Here is a 22,241-nt window from a genome sequence, read left to right as displayed (position 1 = left end):
TCACACAAAAAGGGAGATTTTATATCACTTTTTTTTTTATTTCTCATTTTTATGCCAATATTGCAAGTTGTTTTTTTTTTTCTCCTTTGTTTTTTTTGTTTTTTTTCCTTTTCTTCTTTTAAATGACATACAGATTTGAGCATGACATGGAGCTGCAATATGTACAAAAAAAACCCAAAAACTAACAGTATGTTATAAAACAAATAAAAACAAAAAAATAAAAACACCGTCCCCTTTTGTTTTGACGTTATTGCTAAAATGTTACAAACGGCACAGGTTTCTACCATCAGCAACCCTTTGAGCACTGAGTACACTACCACAATGACACCTCTGCTCACCATTCACTAGAATAACACACAGACACAGTGAGAGTGAACGCACGTGGAGGAGGAGGAGAGGAAGAGGAGGAAGATGAAAAGGTGATTCGACTGTAGCGAAAAAAAAGTCTGCGTGTTAAAAAATAAAATTTTAAAAAAGGGGAGGTGGAACTCCAAATGTACATACACATAAACATGAGCGGTAGAGAGTGAGGATGAAATGTGTGAGAGGAAAAGATTAGGTTAGCCCGACAGTGAAGGAGTGAGGCTGAGGGCTCCACACTCCTTTCTTTTTATTTTATTTTGTATCCGTTTAAAGCTGCCTCTCACTCTGCCCAGTTTTGTTTAGCAGTGCATGAAAACTACATTATAAAAAAAAAAAAGAAGACATTTGGCATATTAGAGGATACATACATTGTTCAGAGCTCATTGTAAAAAAACAAACAAAAACAAACAAACACAAGAACAGCTGCTTTTGGAAGAGTAAAACAAACGTGACCAGAGAGAAAGAAACCGGTTCAGATATCTTTTGCGTGTGAAAGCAACAATGAGATGGCGGTTTTAGTTTTTTTGTGTCTCTCTTTCTCCTCGTGGTTGATACAGCGTGCTTTTTTTCAAGAAGGCGTGTTACATTTATTTTATTTATTTTTTACCCCTTTTGACGACCATTCGTCCCCTTTACGCGCAAGGCTTGACATCAAGTTATTCGGTATATCTTTCCTCTCTCCTAACGTCCCAAGAGAGAAATAAAAACTGTAAACCAGCTCAGATTGTCAAGGCGACACATTTTGAAGAGCATGCATCGCCCCTCCGCCCCCCTTTTTATTTATTAGTATGATCCAATGCAACAAAGCTGCTCTGTTCAGACTCGCGTGGGGAGATTCAGAGGAGCCAGGGGGGGGGGCGGTTTGCCGTAAGAGGCGACTCAGCATGTAAACAAAAACCCAAAAATATCCAAGCTCGAGGAGGGAGGGGTGGGGGTCACAGAGGCTATGTTCAAAATAAAAACTCACTGAACTTTAGAGCCAGTAGAAGAAGAAGAAAAAAAACACTGAAAGATCTACAGTTAGGATTGCGTGACCTCCATCCTGCAGAGTAAAGGGTTCAAAGGTCGACCCGCGGCTCGGCGCCCGACGGCTCCGACGCTACAACTGCCGCTGCGGCGCCGACTCATCGGCGATTTGCGCGGCGTGAACAGGAAGTGGCCTCTTTGAAAGAAGAACAACAACAAAATAAAAGAATACACTCCCAGGCCAACCTAGGCAGCACGGGCAATAATGCACTTTTCTTATTTATTTTTTTTGTTTGTTTGTTTTTGACATAAGACAAGGGGAGGACTTTGTACCAATAATTTAAAAAATATCAATATTACAATATAAAACATTTAACATTAACAGGTGGGCGAGGGTGGCGAAATGGGGGCATAACTTAATATTTTTTTTATTCTTTTTTATTTTATTTTTTTTACAATGAAGGGGGGGGGGGGTTGCAAGCAAATCCTTTTTTGTTCCTATTTCAAGGGTTTGATTTGTAGGAAAATTCTGGAACACTTTCATTAAGCAGACATTCAAGTTACAGTATTGTTGTTCTCTCCCCCCCCCCCACCCCACCCCACCCCCACCTCCCCCGGAAGTGTATACAGTTGTACTGTAATACTAAACCACAAGTATTGCCTTTGAATGTTCCTCCACATGAATCAAGACAGTCGGATCGTGGCGGAAGACAGAAACACCGTGAATCTCAAGTTCTTTTTTCTTTTTTGGAGAGCAGTTGGAACACACTTTAAAATGGAGCGAGTCTGACTCAATACTCCATTACAGCAACTACATACGACAGTTACACACACACACACACACACTCGCACACACACACGCGCGCGCTTTGCTGGCTGGTGAACTAGTGCTCAGGCGGACAAAGAAACGATGAAATGACCTGTACAATATTGCTGTTCTGTTTGGAAATGCACATATTTCGATAACACACACATTTAGAAGGCCTTTATACTCCTACAGGAGACGCGGTCACCATGAACACAGATGAGTGCAACTACTCGGACAGTGAGTTAACAATGTACACAAGCTTGTTTCTGCAAAGATAATAAACCACAGGAGATCCTTTTTTTTTTTTTTTTTTTTTGATAAAAAAAAAAAAAGAAAAAAAAGAAGAAGAAGGCTGTAAAGAGCTTACGGCGCTCGTGAGACATTGTACCAAAAAGTGAAAAGGTGCCGGGCACCGCACGGGATTAAAAAACGGGCTTATTGTACTTGTACACCAAGAAAAGAACGAAGGCCGAGAGACCCTTCGGAAGGCTGCTCTGCGTGACAAGGTGGTTTCCGGCAAGAAGCGAGGCATCAGCTTGTTTCTGTGCTACGCACGGGGGTCCCCCGCCCCCTTCCCTCCCACCCCCCCGAGAAAACAGCAGGTACCAAAAAGGTGAAGTACTTGTTTTGTTTTTTTTGTAATTAAAGTTATCGGTTAAGGCCACATCAAATTGAAAAGTGTCCGTCTTTCTTTTTTTGGAAAAAGCGCTGGGGTTTAAAAAACGCCAGCAGAACTCACAGGACACGATGGAAGACACCTTTTGGGGAGGTGCAGCTTTTGGAGTTTCACGACGCTATGATTCGCTAACAGTGACCGACAGAGCAACAGATACAGGATATTAGATATGTGAGCGGTTCGACTGTGTACACAGTAAGAATATACAGTACTAAGGCTATCCTTTCAATGACTACGCTTGTTACATTAGTTTCAAACAGACTTGCTTTCGTAACCGTGGAAGTCTATTTTTTTTTTTTTGTTTGTTTTGTTTTCACGTATTCTGCAAATGTTGCTGTGGCTCCGTGTGAGATGTACTGATGTGTATACTTTCCAAAAGGAGACATAGCGCACATAGAGTATTGCAGGCAAGGCAGAGGCGTTGCTTAAAGCTTTTCTTTTTAAAGACTTCATGAAAACCAATGATAAAAACATAGGCCCTCTGAGGTTATTCCCCAATCTAAAAAAAACAAACAAACAAAAACCCAACCTTCCGCTCATGTAAATAAACAACCCAGACTTCATATTCCCCCCCCCCCCCCAACAGAAGAAGCAAGAGTATCAAAACATTTTTTTTAAAAGTCCAATCCGATAGACTGAACAACAGGCGTTTGTAGTAAGGTCACAATAACATACAGGTTGGTATTTTGGACCTCAAAGGGGGAAAACAAAGCCCAAGCTCAGAGGAAGAATAGAAACTATTTGGTAACAAAAGTGTACTATATGTTTAATACAAAAAAGGTATGGAGAAAAATGTACCTTTACTAAAGCTTATACAAGATCCTTGGTCCATAAAAACTATGTTATCATCACGTTTTATGTGTGTCCCTCTGCATCCTTCTGCGCTCCCTCCAACAACAATACATCCAGCCCCCTTTAGGAAACCACAAATCAATGCAAAAAAAAAAAGGAATAATTATAAAACAAGTGGTGGGAGGAGGTTTGGGAGCAAAAAGGAGGGGGAGCAGGGTGGCGCAAAAAAAATATACTTTCCTTTTCCAAGAGATTTCGTTTTTTTTTGTTGTTGTTTTTTGTCCATGTATTTGGATGTATTGTTGTTGTGGTTTCCATTCTCACAGCCGCAGAAAGGTGCTGGTGCTCCGAGCCTGCAGGAATGTCACTCATTCCAAACCCCAGAGCTGGATAGGCAGGTCCCTAAAGTAGCCACGGGAGAGAGGGCGTGTCGAGGAGCACCTTTTTTTTTTTCTTCGCTTATTCCCGTTGGCTGACAGCGCTGTGATGTCACTCCTTCAGATTTCCCCTGCGTTTCGCTCCTTTTTCTCCCACCCTTTTTCTTTTTCCATTTCAGCTTCTTTGTATCCAAAATTAATACGCAGCACTTTAGAGTGAGTCAGTCTTTGTTTATTATTTCCCGTAGTCTTTATATACCTTGTGGTACAAGGCATATAGCATTGAGTGGCCCCCTGTGTGCGTTAGGAGACCACGGCTGCGGCGGCGGAGGATGAGGACGTGACTCCCGCGTTGGAGGTGCTGTTGGGGCCGTAGACGCCGGGGCCGGCCTCCTGGCTGTTGTTGCTGAGCAGGCTGGAGCTTCCGGCCCGCAGGATGGCCCCGGCGGCGCTGCAGTGCGGCCGCGGCCCGGGCTCCGGCGTGTAGGTGAAGGTCAGCGTGGTGGAATAGATGATGCCGTCGTTCCTGACCAGCGTGACGGGCACCTGGACGGGCTGCCGCACCCAGCGCCAGCCCTCGCGGAAGGCGGAGATGTCGGGCACCACGCACAGCATGCTCTCCGCACACCTGAGAGTTCGGTGGGAGAGAAACAGGGGCGATGTCAGACATACAGGATCGGGTCTATGATGCAAAAACGGGGGTTTCATTTAGGAGGGAATTATGAATTATGCTTGGGGGTGTTTCGAAATTAATCGATCTGGATACATGCAAGGATATAATGATCAGCGATGTTGGCGACAGGGCCCACACCAGGCTAATGCAAGAGATTGTGAAAGGGGATAAATCCAAAATATCTGACAGTTGACAAATTGTCCTATTAACTGACCCAAAGTCTATTACACGTCATACCGAAGCCGAACGGGGACTCTTATTACAAATGAAGCCTCATTAACATCTTAGGTCTTTTTACAATGGTGTATTGCAGTAACTTGGCTCTGAAAGGATTGTTGGCTCAGCCGAAGTAAAACAACCACCGAACCGGTTTGAAGAAGCAGTCGTGAACAACTTGAGCCATTATGCATTCAAAGGAAGCATCAAGTCTGACAGAGAGCATTTCGAAAGCTTTTATTAATTCAAATTAGACGACTAACTTATTCATATCTCCATTATAGGGATTACACATAAAAGCCTATCCTTTTCTGTGACAGCATGATCCCTAATAAATCCTTAAATTAGTTATAATAGACTATTTGTATGCTAATGAGAAGTTCCGGGGAAGACATCGGATCTCATTTCGGCCAAGAAAGGGAAGGAGTCCATCACGTAGCCGAGTGAATAACATTAAAAAGTAAGAGGCACACCTGTACATGGTCTCCGCCTCTACGTCTCCGAACCAGACCCGCAGATTTGGAGTGAAGTTCTGTCCCGTCAGCTCCAGCATGGCGACATCGCCTCCACCGTTTAGCTGCAGACAAAGAAGATCACTTAGTAACTTCGCCGATATACGGAGGACTGGGGGGGGGAGGAGACTGCGTATCCAAAATAATGTCTACCTGTAAGCTCTCTACCACAGGCACGGGGGTGACAGGCGAGTGGACCGGGCCCATGCCCTCGTAGAAAGTGTATTCAGCCTTGTCTGTGCTGATGATTGTCCAGGAGGCGCCGTCGTTGATCATCTCCTTGTTTGGTTCCTTCGGGCATGGAGTGGCCTAGCAGAAGGGGGAGTCGTGACCTTAATGCACATCTGGTGCAGCGATAACCACCAACAGACGACTCTCATCATGACTGCAATCACATGGCCCTCTTGGGATTCACGAGATTTTAAGCAAGGGCTGGAGAGGAGCGGAGTCTTCTTCAAAAAGACAAAATACCACCCTAAAACATCCCCATAAGATAATAATAAAAGATGAAGAACACACGCATGATTTGAGGCCAAAATCTCTTTCAATTCGGTCCATTTAAATTGAAATAAAAGACACTAACTTGAAACTGGATGATCCTTTCTTGGGAAAGGCACAGGTACATGCGTTCCGTGTCCTTCAGGTAGAAGGCACACTTGTGGAGCTGGGAGACGGGGTCGTCGGCGTCGAGCAGCGCCGTCTGCTTGTCCACTTTACGGATGATCTGACGGGGAGAAGAAAAGACGGGGATTAGACGAGAGAGAAAAAGGGAAAAAGAAGGTCGCCGTGTTTTTGGTGTTATCGTCTTAAGCTGACAAGTTTCTAGTGTTCAGATCTTTCTAATCTCAAATGGAGTGTGTTCTTTTTACCAGTCTGGGCAGGGCCATGCCGGTGACGGAGCAAACCAGCTTGACCGTCTGGCCGTAGTGGATGTAACCGTCTCTCACGGTGAACTCTTCTCCTTCTGACTCCTCGTCGTCCACTGAAAAAACGCACAATGCGGGAGAGAAGAAGGAGTCAGCGCTGCAGCAAATAACCCCAACGAGCCTCGACGTTGTTTTCCGGTTTCACTCAAACCCACATTCGGTCGATCGAGCCCTTTTCTTTGTCCGCCATGACTCATGCTGTGTAATTACTTTACTGTCGGATGCATTTACAAAAAGAGCAGAGAGAGAGAGAGAGAGAGACGGCGAGACCCAAGTGACACGCCGTCAAACCCCTCGTGTCCTCACGCTCCTGGATGGTGTGAAGCGTTTCAGAATTCGACATGTTCGTGCTTGTGCTACGGGGCAGAGTGAGACTCACGCAGGTGGATGTAAAAGGCGCCCCACTGCTGGGAGCTGGCGTGAAAGTTGCCGCCCTCCACGTGTAGATAGCGCGTGCTGACCGTTTGGGACCGAAGCCGGTTGAACAGCGCCACCTTGGTCCCCGATGCGATGCACACTGCGGGAAAACACACGGGAGACGCGGTTAGAACCACCCAAAGGTGTCGCTCACAGCCGTGATGACAGGGACAGGAGGTGACCACATAACTGGGTTACTGGGCACTCAAGTGACGCTATGCTGCCCTCTGGTGGTTGGACATACAACACCATGGTACTGTTCTTATCAACCATAAGAATACTGATAATAATAAAACACAAATCAAACATTTCAAATCGAAAGTGTAAATAAAATTAAACGGAATAAAAAAACATTAGAAGATTTAAACAAGATTGAAATCAAAGTCATATTGAAATACTTGAATAAGCAATATAATAATATATAAAGAAAGAAATACCAAACTGAAATGTGCAAGCTTCCTTTCTTTGCTGCGAGACCTTTTAAGTGACTTATTTCCCTCTTTCTATCCTCCATTCTTTTTTATTAAGCTATGACGTCTGTGTTGGTGTGTGCATCAAAATCGTGCCCTCTATTCAGACCTCCAGAGCGCCATATTTTCCCCGTCACTTAAGCTTCATTTAAACATAATATTTGAAGACTTTTGGTTTAACTATCCAGTTTAGTACATAAGTGATATACGATGTGTTAAAAATCTGTTCAATGGGTGTTAATAATTGGCACATTATCATCCTGGACATTGCTAATACTTCTGTTAGAAATGTATCTTCGTGAACATAGAATGTACTGAAGAATATAAACACACACACACACACACACACACACACACAGTGAAGTACACACTCCAGCCAACGTCAGAACGCATCAGTGTCCTCAACACAAACAACGGGCATAAATGTGCTCGACACAAGAGAGACGCACAAACTTACAGTCGGCGTTTTTGAGCGACTGCTTCTTTTTGGAGGGCTTGGAGATGACTTTGATCCTCTTGCTGAGGAAGACACCGATGTCAGCGCTGTTGCCGTAGAACATCTTGACGGACAACATGAAGTGCTTTCTCTTGTCGGAGTCGGATATGTACAAGGTTTTGGCTGTGCAATAGTTCTGGGTGGACAAGGCGGGGGAGGCAGAATAACGACAGCAATCAGAACTCGTTACATGTATTATTATTATTTTTTTCCGCTCTGTTGAAAATGAATAATTCCTGGAAAAGATATACACACACAGAGTGACACTGGAACACGGCTCACGTTACAGTTCCATGTGTCATCACTGTCAACAGAGAAAGAAAAAAACCTTGGCTGCACTGAAGCCAAGTGACAAGACTTCCAGTATTATTACTGTAAAGAGCCTGGAGGGAAGGTGTGCAGCTGTGTCAGCTTCTACTGAATAACCGCATGTACAGTATATCTGTGTGAAAGAAAGTGACAGAGTGTGTGTGTGTGTGTGTGTTGTACCTTTCCCTCTAAATTAAGCTGTTGCATTTCTTGATCGCTGTTGCCGATGCCGATGAAGGCGCACGGCTGCGACTCCTGCTCGGAGCAGCCGTCTCGCTCCATCTGCTCCTTCTTTTTCTTCCAGCCACTTCCCATCAGGTATACGCAGGGAGGAGGGCAGAAGAACCTGAACGCGTGCACAAATACACACGTTGATGAATGTTTGGACTGAATTGACTGAATTCTCCTTCATTGATATTCACTTAAGCATTCCCAAATGTGAAACCGCTTCAGAAGGTCAAAATATATCTTTATTTTTATGTTATTAACTAATATTTCACTTTGCTACTGTAAAGAGAAGTATGTTTTAAAAAAAAAAAAAAAGGGGTCCACAAACCGAGGGTCTAAACAAGTGTTACTCTTTAAAAAGACACAACGTGCATCTCTTCACGTCCGCCAGCAGAGGGCAGACCTGTGCTTCGCCTCACCCAGACGGTCAGAAACGGTTCCCAACACACTGTTGAATACAATCTAACTGAGCACTCTTTCCTTAAGCTGTCCAGTTTCATTTAGCAGATGTTAACATGAGCAGCCCAGCATGAAACCGATCTCTTGAAATACATTTCCATTTCAGGATGTCGTACTTTTCCTGCTCCGCTCCTTTGAAATACTTTCTAATTACTGAACTCCATTAAAAAATAAATAAAAATAAGTTTAAAAAAAAAAGAGTCATATTTAGCCTTATCAAAGGGGAAATCGACTCGTGACTGGTCCAGCAGAACTTCAAACAAACTCATGTGCGTCAGTGTGGAACTGGAACACGACCTATTTCGCAACGTCTGTCTCTCTGTGGGTGTTTGTCTACTTTCACCTCCTAAAAAAAAAGAAGAGCAGACCGAAAGAAAAAGAGCCCGTTTGCATTCTCCGTGCGCCCACTTTCTCGGGCTCCATGGTTACTTTACATGTAATCAGCGGCACGGGACCGACGTGAGCGTCACAGGTTTTTTTTTCTCATGTTGAAACACAGACTGGGATGCAGCAGAAATCATTCGGCTAAGCACACTTTTTGTTAGCGACAGCTGGTCAACTGGTAACAGACACTGTGGTTTTAACTGAGCACACACTAGTCGAGGCCGTTGAGCGGCTCACAGACACCGAAACCTGTACAGGCGCACATGTGGCAAGAGTTTGGATGGTTCCTCTCGTTGCCATTCGCTTCACTGGTGTCGCTTTAAGAGGACAGGCTGATTTGCCAAGAGATGGTGGGCCTGATGAGATCGCAAGCAGCGCTGCAGCTCGGCCAAGAAAACAGGCGGAGGACGGAGCGCTGAAGAGAGTTGCATAATGAGCGAAAAGAAGCGGGGGATGGGGGGGTGGAGAGCTATGAAAAGTTTGAGAGTGAGAGGTAAAAGGTGAGAGTAGAGTTACGGGAAGGGCTCGAGGAAGAAAAGATGAGCTGCAGAGTTCAAGAGAGAGACGGCAACACTTCAAGAACCTCTGAGACTTGTACGCTCTTGTCCTTGAATCCTTACACCTAGATGCTCCAGGGTTTCACTAGTACACCCCCCAGGAGCTTTTTAAAAAAAAAAAATCTCCCCATCACCGCCCTCTCCCTGCTCCCTTTTCCTTCCGCCTCGCTGCGGCCTTCACCTGAACGCCGCTCGCTTCCTCCTCTGACCTCTTTTGATATGGGAGGTCAAGAAGGGTCGAGGTACCACTGAGGCGAGCTGGAATGTGTGCTCTTCACTCGCTCCTTAGCCGGAGCCCCTCGAGTGACATACGTTACCCTCTCCATAAACCCTTCGCAAGTGTGTGTGTGTGTGTGTGTGTGTGTGTGTGTGTTCCTGCATGATGCTAATAGCCTCCTTTAAGTACTCAACATTAGGTGTAGAACGGCTTCTTCAGCATCGTTCAGAAGAAGAGGTTGCCACTTTCACACAACTGTGTCTTTTTTTTACTACCTATTTCGACAAAAATTTGATCAAAATTGGAGTGAGGCATGACAAGGGTCAAAATTATATTTTTTTTAAAAAGTAAAGTGAAAGCACATAGACGGGAAACAAGAAGACAGTCCGATGGCTCCCGGCCAAGAAATAGTCTGGCACGTAACCCACCCCAAAAAATAATAATGAATTTCAGTTTTTGGAAAGATAAAAGTCACTTAATTATCTTTTTCGAGGCGCTGGGAGAAGGATTTAGTTGCTTCAAGTAACTGACTGGCGGCTATAGCTTCAGATTCATCAAACATTTCAACCTTCAGCGAGAACACAGAGCATATTTCCCGAAATGAAGAACGTCTCCTCTGAGACTGAGAAGAAATGAGCTTTAAGAATGTGAAAGTGCTAATCCTACAGTGGAGAGAGATCCAAAGTGATTACACATACTGATGAAATTGGGTGCATTTTCCATCTGTGAACCTGTGAAACCTTACTTTATTTTCTCAAATCCAAACAACTTTCAATTATGGGGACCGAGGAAACCTTGATAAAGGCATCATACCAGAGTGTGTGTGTGTGTGTGTGTGTGTGTGTGTGTGTGTGTGTGTGTGTGTGTGTGTGTGTGTGTGTGTGTGTGTGGGGGGGGGGGAGGACACTAACCTTTTCTCATTGCCATAGGATTTCTGTGCAACCTTTGCGTGCAGGATCATGACAGTTTGGTCACCTCGCTCCTTCAGGTAATTCCTCATCGCTTCTCTGCAGGGCGAGAAAAGAGAGAGAGAGAGGGACAGAAGTTCGTTAACGAGCAACTCGGTGATCCAGCAGATGACGTGGGGGGGGGGGTCACCGCGCATCGTCGAGTAGGTTTTAGCGTAAACAAAATAATACAAATAAAACGTGCTAAGTGGGGAAAGAGAACACATTCAGTACACTCACAACGACCTCTGGAGAGCCTCGCAGCCTGCTCGCCAAAAAAACGCTATGTTCTTCCCCCAGCTGGGTCCGTTTGGGGATGAGGGGGGGGGGGGGCTGAAATGTAAATGACCGACTCAGAGGGACAGTGAGGAGCACGGAGGGGGGAGACGAGGGTGACTAGGGGGCGGTGGGGAGGGAGGTAAAGAGAGGAAGAAGGGAAAAGAAAACACCAGAGCTGAAAAAAAAAAAACTAAAAACAAACAGAGCTGAGCTCACCAGCAAAGATTCCTCATCTCGTGTCAAAATGTTGCAAGATCCGCGCTCCAATTACTTCAGTCACACCACCCCCCCCCCCCTCCTCCTTTACACAGACAAGTCTAAAAATCATTTAAATATTTTTGTTGGGGAGACCAGTAGAGCTTATGCCGTGCTGAAAAGCAAGAGGTCAGAGATCATGCTTGGATGCACAATTAAGACGCATCACACGCATGGACATCAACACACCCTGACCCAATCGGCGCTCAGGCACAGATGTCAGTGACACCTGACACGCCGGGGCGCTCCGAGGGCTTCCCACTCAGACACACAGCTTTCCACTCTGCCACGCAATGCTGGGCCGCATGCTCGGGTTAGACAAGGCTTTTGTTATTGAAAGCAAAAGGGGGCCCCTCGCAGTGTGTGTGTGTGTGTAAGTGTGTGTGGGAGGGGGTGTGGGGGTGTACAGAGGAGGAGAAGGAGGAGGAAGGCGGAGAGGGATTTTTTTTGGTTCATCCATTAATAATGGTCGGGGAAACGTTGTATTTCTTCTCTCGGTGCGATGAGACAATTGTGTTTTCGGCATCGTAGAATGCTTTTTGCTCTGTTGTTAACTCAGTATTTTATAAATTAGAAATGAAAATATTTTTTTAAAAAAAGGAGGTACCATCCTGGAATTCCAAACACTTGAGGCCATTTAACTGATCCGATGCAGTCTGATACCGTTTACACACCACATGGAGAAAATTATTTTCTTTTCCTAAATCAAGCCAGGAGAAGAAGAAAAAAAAAAGGTACAACACAACTCGAGCCTTTCGTGGTTTGATTAAAGACTCATCTGACAAATTTTTTTTTTTTTGGAGGATGCACTTTTTCCCCCTCATGTTTACATTAAAAGTGACACGACCTTCCTCTGGGGCTGGAGCGAGCGAAAACACTCACCTCACTCCCGATACAGACGCCGTGAACTCCGGGGAGCCTCCCGAGCTCACGGGTACGAGTGATCGTGTGCAGAACCGCTCAGCCCCAAGCCCGCTGACGTTGCCCGTGACCCATGCCAGACTTGCATCAAGGGTGACATCACAGATAAAACAACACGCATTGTGGCTGCACAGTATGCAGCAAAAAATAAATAAAAAAATCAACCACGTTCCAGATTCCCAATTGTGAGGATCCAACGCTTTTTCTTGAAATTGAATATGAATATATTGGTTTTAAAGACCAAACAGGCGTTGTGAAAACGGCACCTGAAGTTAAAAAGGACCGGAACAGGCAATCCATCCCTTTTGCTCCTGCTTGTGTGCTCGATACCAAACTGGCGTGTGATCCAATTATTTCCAATTGCCCCCAAAAAGCAGAAATGTAATCAGCCCCATACCACTGGCTCTCTTTGATCAAGCGTCATCTCATACATTGCAGCACAGTCTTCTCACACCAGCGCCGGGCTGGTTTTCGTGCGACAGCCCGGACTTTTGCTGCTCACTAAGCCGTTCCAGACCACTTTGGCCAAGTTGAGGAGAAACCGTTTTCCCCCCCCCGGTCAAGACGGAAATGCTTCACTCACAATGGTTTCTTCTGCAATGTCCTCTTAAGCATCGTGATCCACATCACAGCTACCACTAAAAAATAACCTCTGAATAGGTACCAAAAGATGCCCCCCCCCTCCCCCTCCCCCTCCCCCTCCCCCCCCTCCCCCTCCGCATGTGGCAGCGCTCAAACAAAACAGAAGACCCTGGGATCAGACGGATAACACAAAACAAAACCTCAACAAAAAAAAACTCAAACTCGTGTTGTTGATTAGAAACCTGACGAATTTGAGATTCAATAGCGGGGGAAGAAGCCGAGGTTTACAAAATGTTTCTAAATGTGAAGACGACGATGCTCGGAAGTAATTCTCAATTGATGTAATGTTGCATCCATACAAATCACGGCATCTTGGCATTGAATATTTTTACAACAAAATATTTAGACACATTTATAGACTTCAAGGAGATAAAAATCATATGCAAAAGAACGGAAAAGACAAAATCGCTTAAACTTGAGTTGACACACCCAATGTATAAAATGCAGATGTTTGCAATACATGTTAAACTGTTGTCAAAATGACTATGAGGCTGTTCATAGTATAACAGTTGAACATATAAAAAAAATATGGAGATGGAGCCCATTCACTAATGAGCATGAATGGGCTCCATACTCTGTGCACCATTAACAGCTATATTTGAGCCCCATTAATAGCTATAGTTGAGCTCCATTAATAGCTATATTTGAGCCCCATTAATAGCTATATTTGAGCCCCATTAATAGCTATAGTTGAGCCCCATTAATAGCTATATTTGAGCCCCATTAATAGCTATATTTGAGCCCCATTAATAGCTATAGTTGAGCTCCATTAACAGCTATATTTGAGCCCAATTAATAGCTATAGTTGAGCCCCATTAATAGCTATATTTGAGCCCCATTAATAGCGATAGTTGAGCACCATTAATAGCTATATTTGAGCAGCAACTAGCAAGTAATTGAGGAGAGTTACAATAGAGAGAGGTAAAGGAAATGATTTCACTAATGAGCGACAATGTAAAAAAACAAAAGATTGCAAATGATTTCAGTCAACAATATTTTATGAGCCATTTAAGTGACATTAAGAGAGCGACAGAGTTGTGTTCTCCTTTCTGAAAGCCGAAGATGAAAAGAAGAAGTGAGAGCGACAGCGACCAGTGCTCAGCCCAACTTCCTAGGAACGGGTGGCGTGCAGACACACAAAATGACAACTATTCAGATATATTCGCATGGAAAAGAATAAGGATAAACAAAACAACAAACAAAAGCAAACTGGGAGACCGGGAGTTGGGGTAGTAGGTATTTCAACCGTAACAGAAATACACACAAAGCCACATTCAGATGTAATAAATAAGGAGTAACCCAAAACTATTAACTAGCAATAAAAACGAAAACAAAAGAAAGCTGCGATCCAATTTGTGATGCAGGTGGCGACTGTTTACCTGCTTGTTACAGTGACCTAACTAACAAGACACATGCACAGTTATTTAGGCCAAATATGCTAAATGTAAGTAATAAAAGGGAGGAGGGGCGGAGCCAACACAGGACAGGAGCAAACAAGCACCGAGCTGCGGTTTTTTTAATAATAAAGAAATGTGCTAAAGGGAATTCAGCCAATGCAAATAAAAGAGAAGAAGAAGAGGTGGAATGGAATGAGGAAGAAAGATAAACACAACAGAGACAAGTGAGACAAAAATGTGCCAGACAGATTTACAAGAAGAGACAAATATTCAACAGCCGGCACTACGGGGGGTCGGGCGGGCGAGTGTGTGTGTGTGTGTGTGTGTGTGTGTGTGTGTGTGTGTGTGTGTGTGTGTGTGAGAGAGGCGGGGCTAAGCTAAGCCAGGCTACAGATGCAGCAGAGCAGACAGGCATCTGTCCCGTACATCTGCCACAGCGTCTACAGCGAAGCGGCGCTGTCACATGACCCCCTGTGACACACGCACACACGCACGCACGCACACACACGCACACACACACACACACACGCACACACGCACACTTGTGAAATAGCTCAATTAAGATGATCAGACTGAAATTAGCGTGCGCCCCTGTGAATCACAAAAGGCTGATTGCACACATCCGTGGTGTCGGGTTCGGGTCGAGACGTTAACAATCCGCATGTTCAGGCCGCTCGCCCTCCTTTTAAAATCGGTGGTGAGCTTGTGAATCTGGGAGCGAGGTCACCGCCTGCGGACAGGTGCCCGTTCGATGTCCGACCTCCAGAAGGCCCTTGTGAGCCTAAAACAACAGGATCTTGCACCAGATCTCAGCTCGGATATCTTACAAGTAAGTGTGTGTCGTCCAGCGGCCGATGACGGGGGTAAAAACAAGTGTTTTTTATTCGAATTGTTTTGTGACTGCAAACGGAAATTTAGATAGCCATAAGGATGGTGGTGGGTGGGGTCAGGGGGGGTGCAAAAGGAAATTATTCTGGAACACAAGTGTGCAGCTCCAGATCAAACAATAGCCTGGCACAAACTACCAGTCATTGGAGTTTTATTTTCGTCTGAATTTCTGAAAGAGGCAACGATTGAGCGTTTCCATCTGAGGCGATGGAGTCTGCAGAGCCGGCCCTTCCCCTGTTGTTTGGGAGAATAAGCCCTTGAAGGGGCGGCTCCCCGAACAGAGGAGGCAGCTTATCCCGCCTGTATGTCCGTGAGTTGTGTCCGTTTGTGTGCACGTGTGTTTGTGCACGTGTGTTTGTGCACGTGTGTCTACCTGAATGTAAGACGTGTGCGTATGCGTGCGTGTATTGCATTTCCAGTCGAGTAGCCTTCCTGACAGGGCGGCCCTGCAGGACCCAGAGCTTGAGTTTCCCTAAAAAGCCCCTGCAGGACGGCGCACTGTTATAGCTGTCTGCGCTGCTGCCTGACAGAAAGTCTTGGGGCTGTTGTTGTTGAGTGAACATACAGACACAAGGACACCGAGCCAAATACAAAGAGATGAACACAAAGAACACAACACCGTGATACACAGGGGTACAAGCGCACACACAAGCACACCGTTTTTAAGCCTTTGGGGCTGCTGGGTACAGAGTGTTTTGTGTCCGTCATATATCTGGCCATGGGAACAATCAGACCAATGGAAGGGCCAGTGGAAGCCAGCGGACTGGCAGCACATGAATGAAGATGGGGACACATCAAAAGGTGCTGGGGCCCCTTTTTTTTTTTTTTTTTTTTTTCTCAATACCATGCTCGGCTGTTCCGGGCGGTGTGCAACCCCTTATTTTCCCCACTGAGTGCCGCGCGCAAATGACGAGCACGTGCGCACACACCAACGTGCAAGCAAACCCAGTAACAAAGAGAAACGCCAACAAGTGCTAGCTAACACACACACACACACACAACACACATACACACAGAAGCAAGCCACAACATCCATCAACATTGTGCGTTCACCCAAATGACTTGGCACAAACATGAGAGGAACCAAATAATCCCAAACTTGCAGCGCTGTTGGTAGACGCTATGCTGCACACAGCACACAGAGCCCAGGCTTAGACGGAGAGCCCTCTGAAAAGATGAATTATTGCTTTTCTGGCTTGTTTTCCAACAAAACGCAAATCAAAGCATGTCTCGGAGAGTGAAAAACTACAGCGATCAAACTAATGAACTATCAACAGCGGAAACTAAAATGATGTGATACAGCAGGGGTCAACCGATAACAGCTGTGCGGAGGCCAGAATTACACTCGAAAAATAAACGACGCATGCAATGTTGTTGCTTTGGTATGCTGCTGTTATTGTGGCAGCAACATGCAGCCAATCTGCAGTAAAACTGTGGCCAATGCAACTCCAACTTGATCTGCATCACCGTCAGAAAGGAGCTCATCTCTGCCTCCACAACGGCGAGCTGAATAACAGTGAATTTCATGCAGTTGTTTGTTTTGCAATAAGCACATGAACTTTCCGCCGACTACGTGAAGCATTACAATGAGAAAAAAAGGGCGGACAGCTTTTCATACCCTAGTTCTGTCCTACTATTTTTTACGACACCTCGCCCGCAGCTCCAACAATTAGGATCGCAGTCAAATTCTGTTGCTGAAGGCGAACGGCAATTACAGGGGTTTCCGTGGCAACGTGAACGTCTTCGAACGGATCACAGGCGGCGAACTTTATATATTCTAAAGCACGTAGGAGTTTCTTGAATTACAAGGCGGACTACACACAATAGTAAACACACACACACACACACACACACACACACACACACACACACACACACGCTCACCTTGTTAGGCGCAGTGGCTGAGGGCGCTCCCCGAACTTCCTGCAAAGACACAAAGTAAGAACACAACATGAGCGGGCTGGTTATCAACCACAACCACACAGAGAGTAAACACTGCATTACGCAACGGTGCACGTATACACACACACACACGTCTGTCACAGTGGCCTTAAGCGTGGAGTGGCAGCGAGGTCAAAGACAGACAAGTGACAGGACGTGTCCGGCGCCAGCAGGTGTACAGACACTGATCTTCATTCCAACATGTTGAAACACGCCGCGCATCAACGCCGAACGCTGACGTTGTTTCAAGAAGCAGAACAACCAACAGTTCCTAGATGGCCATCAGCTCGTGAAAGCCAACAGTAAAAGGGCGTGGGCGGCTTGAGATTACAGTCACTACACATACTTATCTTGGTTGTCTAGGTTTTTACGACCTGCAACTTTAAACGTCTACTAAGTCATATACCGTATGTTGGGGGGGTACTGGCCTCATTGATGTGGCACTAAATCCATCTGGAGATTCAAACTCAGCAAAAACACCTCTTCCATTAATGTAACAAAACCCCCAAAAAACAGGGTGATCTACGTCATGTACATCTCAAACTGGGAGGATGACACACATCACAGCTCATTTCACTTTAAAAAAAAACCAACTTTTGATCATTCGTTTCCAGCGTTACGACAGCCCCACATATCGCCCCACAAAGATTCTGGATATGCTTTCAGAAGGCTGACTTTTACTTAAACTGTGATTGAGTCATAGCTAAAAACTCATCGTCATAGATCACGTGTAGCGAGGAAACCACTTCCAACCACACGTACAGAAAAAGGCCGTCAACTTGCAACATGTCAACGCTGAGCTTCGATTATTTCATTGTTGGTTGAGCGGTGACACGTACAACCTGTTTCAGTCGGACCTGCACTTAAAAAAAAAAAAAAAAAGGGGGCAGAAAAGCAGAGCCCAAAGCGCTGGCAGCACTTCTTTCTCTTTTTAAAAACACGCCACGACGTATCCTAATTTATTTGCACAATTTTTTTTTGTTTTTTTCCTCCAAAGCTTTGGCAGCGTGTCAGCCAGGTTACAGCCCGCAGCTTCGATTCAGTGAGCATGAAAAAGAAGCCGGAGAGAGCCAAGAGTGTCACATGAAGTTTGCTTCTGGCTACAGGAGCTAAATCAAACATGAGGGCTGGTTACATTTAACTATCACCCTAATTTCAGAACACTTGACTCCAAATTATTGCTTTTAACTTTTTTTAAAAACAAAAGATGCATACTTCTTTACTTTTCTTTTTTTATTGTATCATCTGGTCGGACAAGCTCTTCGTACAGGTCGGTTAGCTTCACTTTGATTTACGTTGCATTTCGCAATTAAGTGAACAAAAAAAAACTAAAAAGCCAGAATCGAAAACCAATTCTTGAATTGAATTTGAATAAAAATGGACTAACAATGTCATGATTGATTAATTTATTGATGACTGTAGTCATTTCCAACAGAAAATCCCAAAAGATTCAGAAAAATATCCTGTGTGATAAAGAAAAGCCAGTTTCTAAAATGACATAAAGTGACTATTAAATTCTCTCAATAGGGGCAGAATTGTTTTCTGTCGATCGAGGCTTTACGGTGACATGCAGCTTATGGCACATGGCTGGCACAAAGAGGCGCTACATGTACATGTATGCAGCACGTGGAGGTGACTACAGAGGGGGGTGTGTGTGCGTGTGTGTGTGTGTGTCGATAAGAGGGACACAAGAGTCTGAGTGAGTCAGATTTTCTCCTTGTGGAGGATGTGGTAGCTTTGCATGCTGCTGATAAGTATGTCAATACATCTTACAAGCCATCAATGAACTCACAGATAATGCGTCACTCAAGTTAGGAGGTTTTTGGCACACGATTCAAAGAAGGAAAAAAGATGAAGAAGAAGCACGCTAACGCTTCTAGGGATGAAAATAGCATCGGGGAAAAAAACGACAAAGTGGGGATGAAGGGCTGGAGAAAGCGAGAGAAACTGGAAGCATGATTGGTGCAAGAGCCAGAAGGAGGGAGTGGAGGTGGAATAATTAGAAAGGAGGGCAATCAATAAGGTTCCCACAGTGAAACACTGATGGCTCAACCGGCTAATGGATTCCAGACGGCTCTCTCTTCTCCCCCCCACCTCCTCCTCCTCCACTGCAAACAGGGAGCGACAGAGGGAAGGATACTGCGGGTAAAGTGTGGGGTGAGATTAAAGGCGAGGCAAGAAGAAGTGGATGGCGTGTCGTGGAGAGAGGGAGAATGGGATCTACGCGGAGATGAAGTGCAAGGATTCAAGGGCGGAATCGCAAAGGAGAAACGCTCACGGCTGCGTTTTACTCGCCTCCATCCATCAAGAAAAAAAAAAAGCAATAGCCATTAGGATACACACTGGTTGTATTTGTGACGCTTTACTGTGTATTAACAGTATGCATGCATCAAAAGTCACATCCCTAATCTCTACCAGATTTAAGTACTTCCTGTTCTGAGAGCGATATTACTTTGAAGAAGCGATGTGTAAGAAGGCGATCCTAAGTATTGGGTTTACCAGTTCTGTGAAAAGACACCGTTTAGTATCACCCTCCTCGAGCTCGCTGACACAAACACCAACAAGAGAAGAGGCAAAAACACAGGAAACCACAAAAAGGTTGCAAAGGCAAAAAGAAAGGCACGCTGACTGTTGCATCTGCAGTTTTTTTTAGTTTTTTTTTCAGGTCCGACTCGACTCTGAAATGACACGCATGATGTCAAAGTTGAAGAAAGTGCAAGCGCTCAAAGGCTCAGACTGCCATTCGGTATCAAAATGACTAAACGCCTAAAGGCAGACAAAGACACTCTCCACCACATCTTCATTTATTCCGATGGCGTATTTCTGTTCTATGAATTTGGCTAATTTCTTCATTTTAATCCCATTTTGTCTCTCTGCAAAAGAGCTCACACTCAAAATGTGTCTCGTCCTTTTTTCCCTTTTGCAAATGATGCCCTATGACGTGTGCTGCAGCACCGAACGCAGCCAACTGTGAGCACTAAAACTGACTTTTATTGCCTCTAACACACACGGAGAGACAGAGAAATAGAGAGAGAGGGAGGGAGAGAGAGAGAGAGACCCTCAAAGCAGGCCAGAGGTCAATGGAGGAAAAGGAAGCAGTGAGGAGAGGAGTTTCGTCTGATTTGCTCTCCATCCGTTATCGCCACTCTCCCTTCCTTCCTCCTCCTCCTCCTGCTTACTATCACTGATTCCACTGGATACAATGAGGGTGAGAAACACGGCAGCTAAAAAGCAGTGGTAAGAAATCAGGCAACAGACACATGAGAATTAGGCTCACAACAGGTGGAGAGAACAATATTTTTGATATACAGCTCATTCTTTATGTTTTATTCTTATTTACTTATTTCAATGTGGTTTTATCGGTTGACAGTGACGGCCCCCTGAGAGCGTCAAGTAAAAGCCTAAAATGAACAAGCACAATACAAAACTAATGGAAACTTCATTCAACACTGCACTTATCCAAATGCATTTCAGAAGTATATATAACTGGCTGCGTGTTTGACACTAAAGTCCACCAAAAAAAAGAACATGTGGTAGAAATAATTATAAAAGTTGATTGTGTCCAACCACCAACATGTACTTTGAAGTTGAACCTGTCTTCCTCCGTCCTCTTTCCAGCACAATTTGAACATTCAAGATGCGTCAAAATGAAGATTTGTCAACAGCGAGCCTTCTTCTCCGAACTTATGGTGATTCTATACTGCCTACAGATAATGCAAGAGTCGAAGAGCGGCACAGTAAACACACACACAGTAAACACACACAGCCACCTTCTACTGCACTAATCTACACTCGACTTGTGAACTATCAAACTCATTTACCGTACTCCTCTTATCCCGCCTGTTCATGAAGCCTGTAATGAGCTCTTTTCACTTTGGCAGCACCCCATTAGGAACCCGATAGGCCCATTAAGCTGCTAAGCCAACGTGCTGGTAGCTTACCCTGGCATGGTGACTAATGGCTGAGCGAACTGGTTTGAGATGGGACAAACAGTTGTTCCATCCACAGTAGACGTGAAACAGTGGTGGAGGATGTCCGGACTCTGGCCTTTGACTGGGAAGTGAGAGTGAGGTCACTGTTGGCTTACAGAGGCGCGCTCTGACGGTGGCTGTTGTGCTGCGTCTGTCGATACTAAATACCAGCGCCTGGGTCTTTAGTTGCTGAATTGTTTTACGATGTGATTATTAAAGTAAAAACAGACGTTACGATGAATAGGATGCAAACTGCCAAGTGAGTCAAAGATAAAAGGGAAAGCTGAGGCCGGGCCGTGGGACAAATTCAAGATTATTGGGAACAGTTTAGGGAACAATTATGGTTTCAAATAGAGCTTCAACAATTAGCCAATAACTCCACAAAAGATAATCTGCAGCTATTTTGATATAGATTAATCCCTATGGTCATTTCTAGAGTAGAAATGTTACATTAGCTGGTTGCAGCTTCCATGTGATGTAAAGCTAATGTCTTGTATTAGCTTTCATTTTACCATTATTTTAAAATCGCAATTACTTTGTGTAGTTTGCAAATCATTTTTCGCGACCATTGTGGGTGTCTGTGTCGTGGTACTTTGATACAAAAGAGCCCAATTAAATAAACAAATCAGTAGAAATGTTGTCAAGTTCTGGGGTCAAGTTCATTCCTAGTTTTTGGAGTTATAGATGACAACAAAATTACAGACAAAAGTTTTTCTCTAAAGTTGAAAAAGACTTGTTGCAAATGAGATTAAATGTAAATAAATGCAAACACTTACTACAGTTTTACATCACCATTATATTTTCTGTTGTTTTCTGTTGACTAACAGACTGAATGTAAGCAGGCGGTTCAGGTAGAAGATTTTAAATGTCTGAAACCAGCAAATCATTTTATGGATGACGGGCTGGTGACAGAATGAGGGTCCCAACAGAACCGTCAGATGTCGGTTGAAGGTTTTAGACGCGGGGGAAAAAAAAGAAAAAGAAAAAATCTGAGAACTACAACGTGGAAGTAACACACGCTCGCTCCCGTCATGTTGCCGAACAGGCTCCCGTCACCGGCTCGCTTGCCATGAACGCACACATTAAAAAATCGGAGACAGTGAGGGGGAGCATCCTTCTTTAGCGAGAGAGTCGACCGCCTGGTATTTCCTGTT

The 22,241-nt window shown here is 44.7% G+C and overlaps 1 protein-coding gene across 2 annotated transcripts in view; it reads right to left on the bottom strand.

Moving 5' to 3' along the window:
• Positions 1-2,828: 2,828 nt before the first annotated feature.
• Positions 2,829-22,241, bottom strand: part of rbpjb (recombination signal binding protein for immunoglobulin kappa J region b) — a 35,340-nt gene continuing 15,927 nt past the window's right edge. Inside the window, exons 1-11 of one of the 2 annotated variants that reach the window (XM_034556630.1) lie at positions 17,200-17,390; positions 17,060-17,098; positions 10,758-10,853; positions 8,182-8,347; positions 7,654-7,828; positions 6,689-6,826; positions 6,253-6,365; positions 5,967-6,107; positions 5,537-5,692; positions 5,345-5,448; positions 2,829-4,610 (exon numbers count right to left, since the gene is read on the bottom strand). In XM_034556630.1, the coding sequence (XP_034412521.1) occupies positions 4,286-4,610; positions 5,345-5,448; positions 5,537-5,692; positions 5,967-6,107; positions 6,253-6,365; positions 6,689-6,826; positions 7,654-7,828; positions 8,182-8,347; positions 10,758-10,846 (1,407 nt within the window). In that variant the 5' untranslated portion in view covers positions 10,847-10,853; positions 17,060-17,098; positions 17,200-17,390 and the 3' untranslated portion in view covers positions 2,829-4,285. Of the gene's footprint in view, positions 4,611-5,344; positions 5,449-5,536; positions 5,693-5,966; positions 6,108-6,252; positions 6,366-6,688; positions 6,827-7,653; positions 7,829-8,181; positions 8,348-10,757; positions 10,854-17,059; positions 17,099-17,199; positions 17,391-22,241 lie in introns of those variants that run through there. The other variant, XM_034556629.1, reaches the window with a different exon arrangement.

Source organism: Cyclopterus lumpus, chromosome 18 (genome assembly GCF_009769545.1).
Source record: "Cyclopterus lumpus isolate fCycLum1 chromosome 18, fCycLum1.pri, whole genome shotgun sequence".
In the NCBI taxonomy this organism is placed as follows: Eukaryota; Metazoa; Chordata; class Actinopteri; order Perciformes; family Cyclopteridae; genus Cyclopterus; species Cyclopterus lumpus.
Note: the sequence above shows the minus strand (reverse complement) of the source record. Positions and strands in the feature narration are given on the sequence as shown.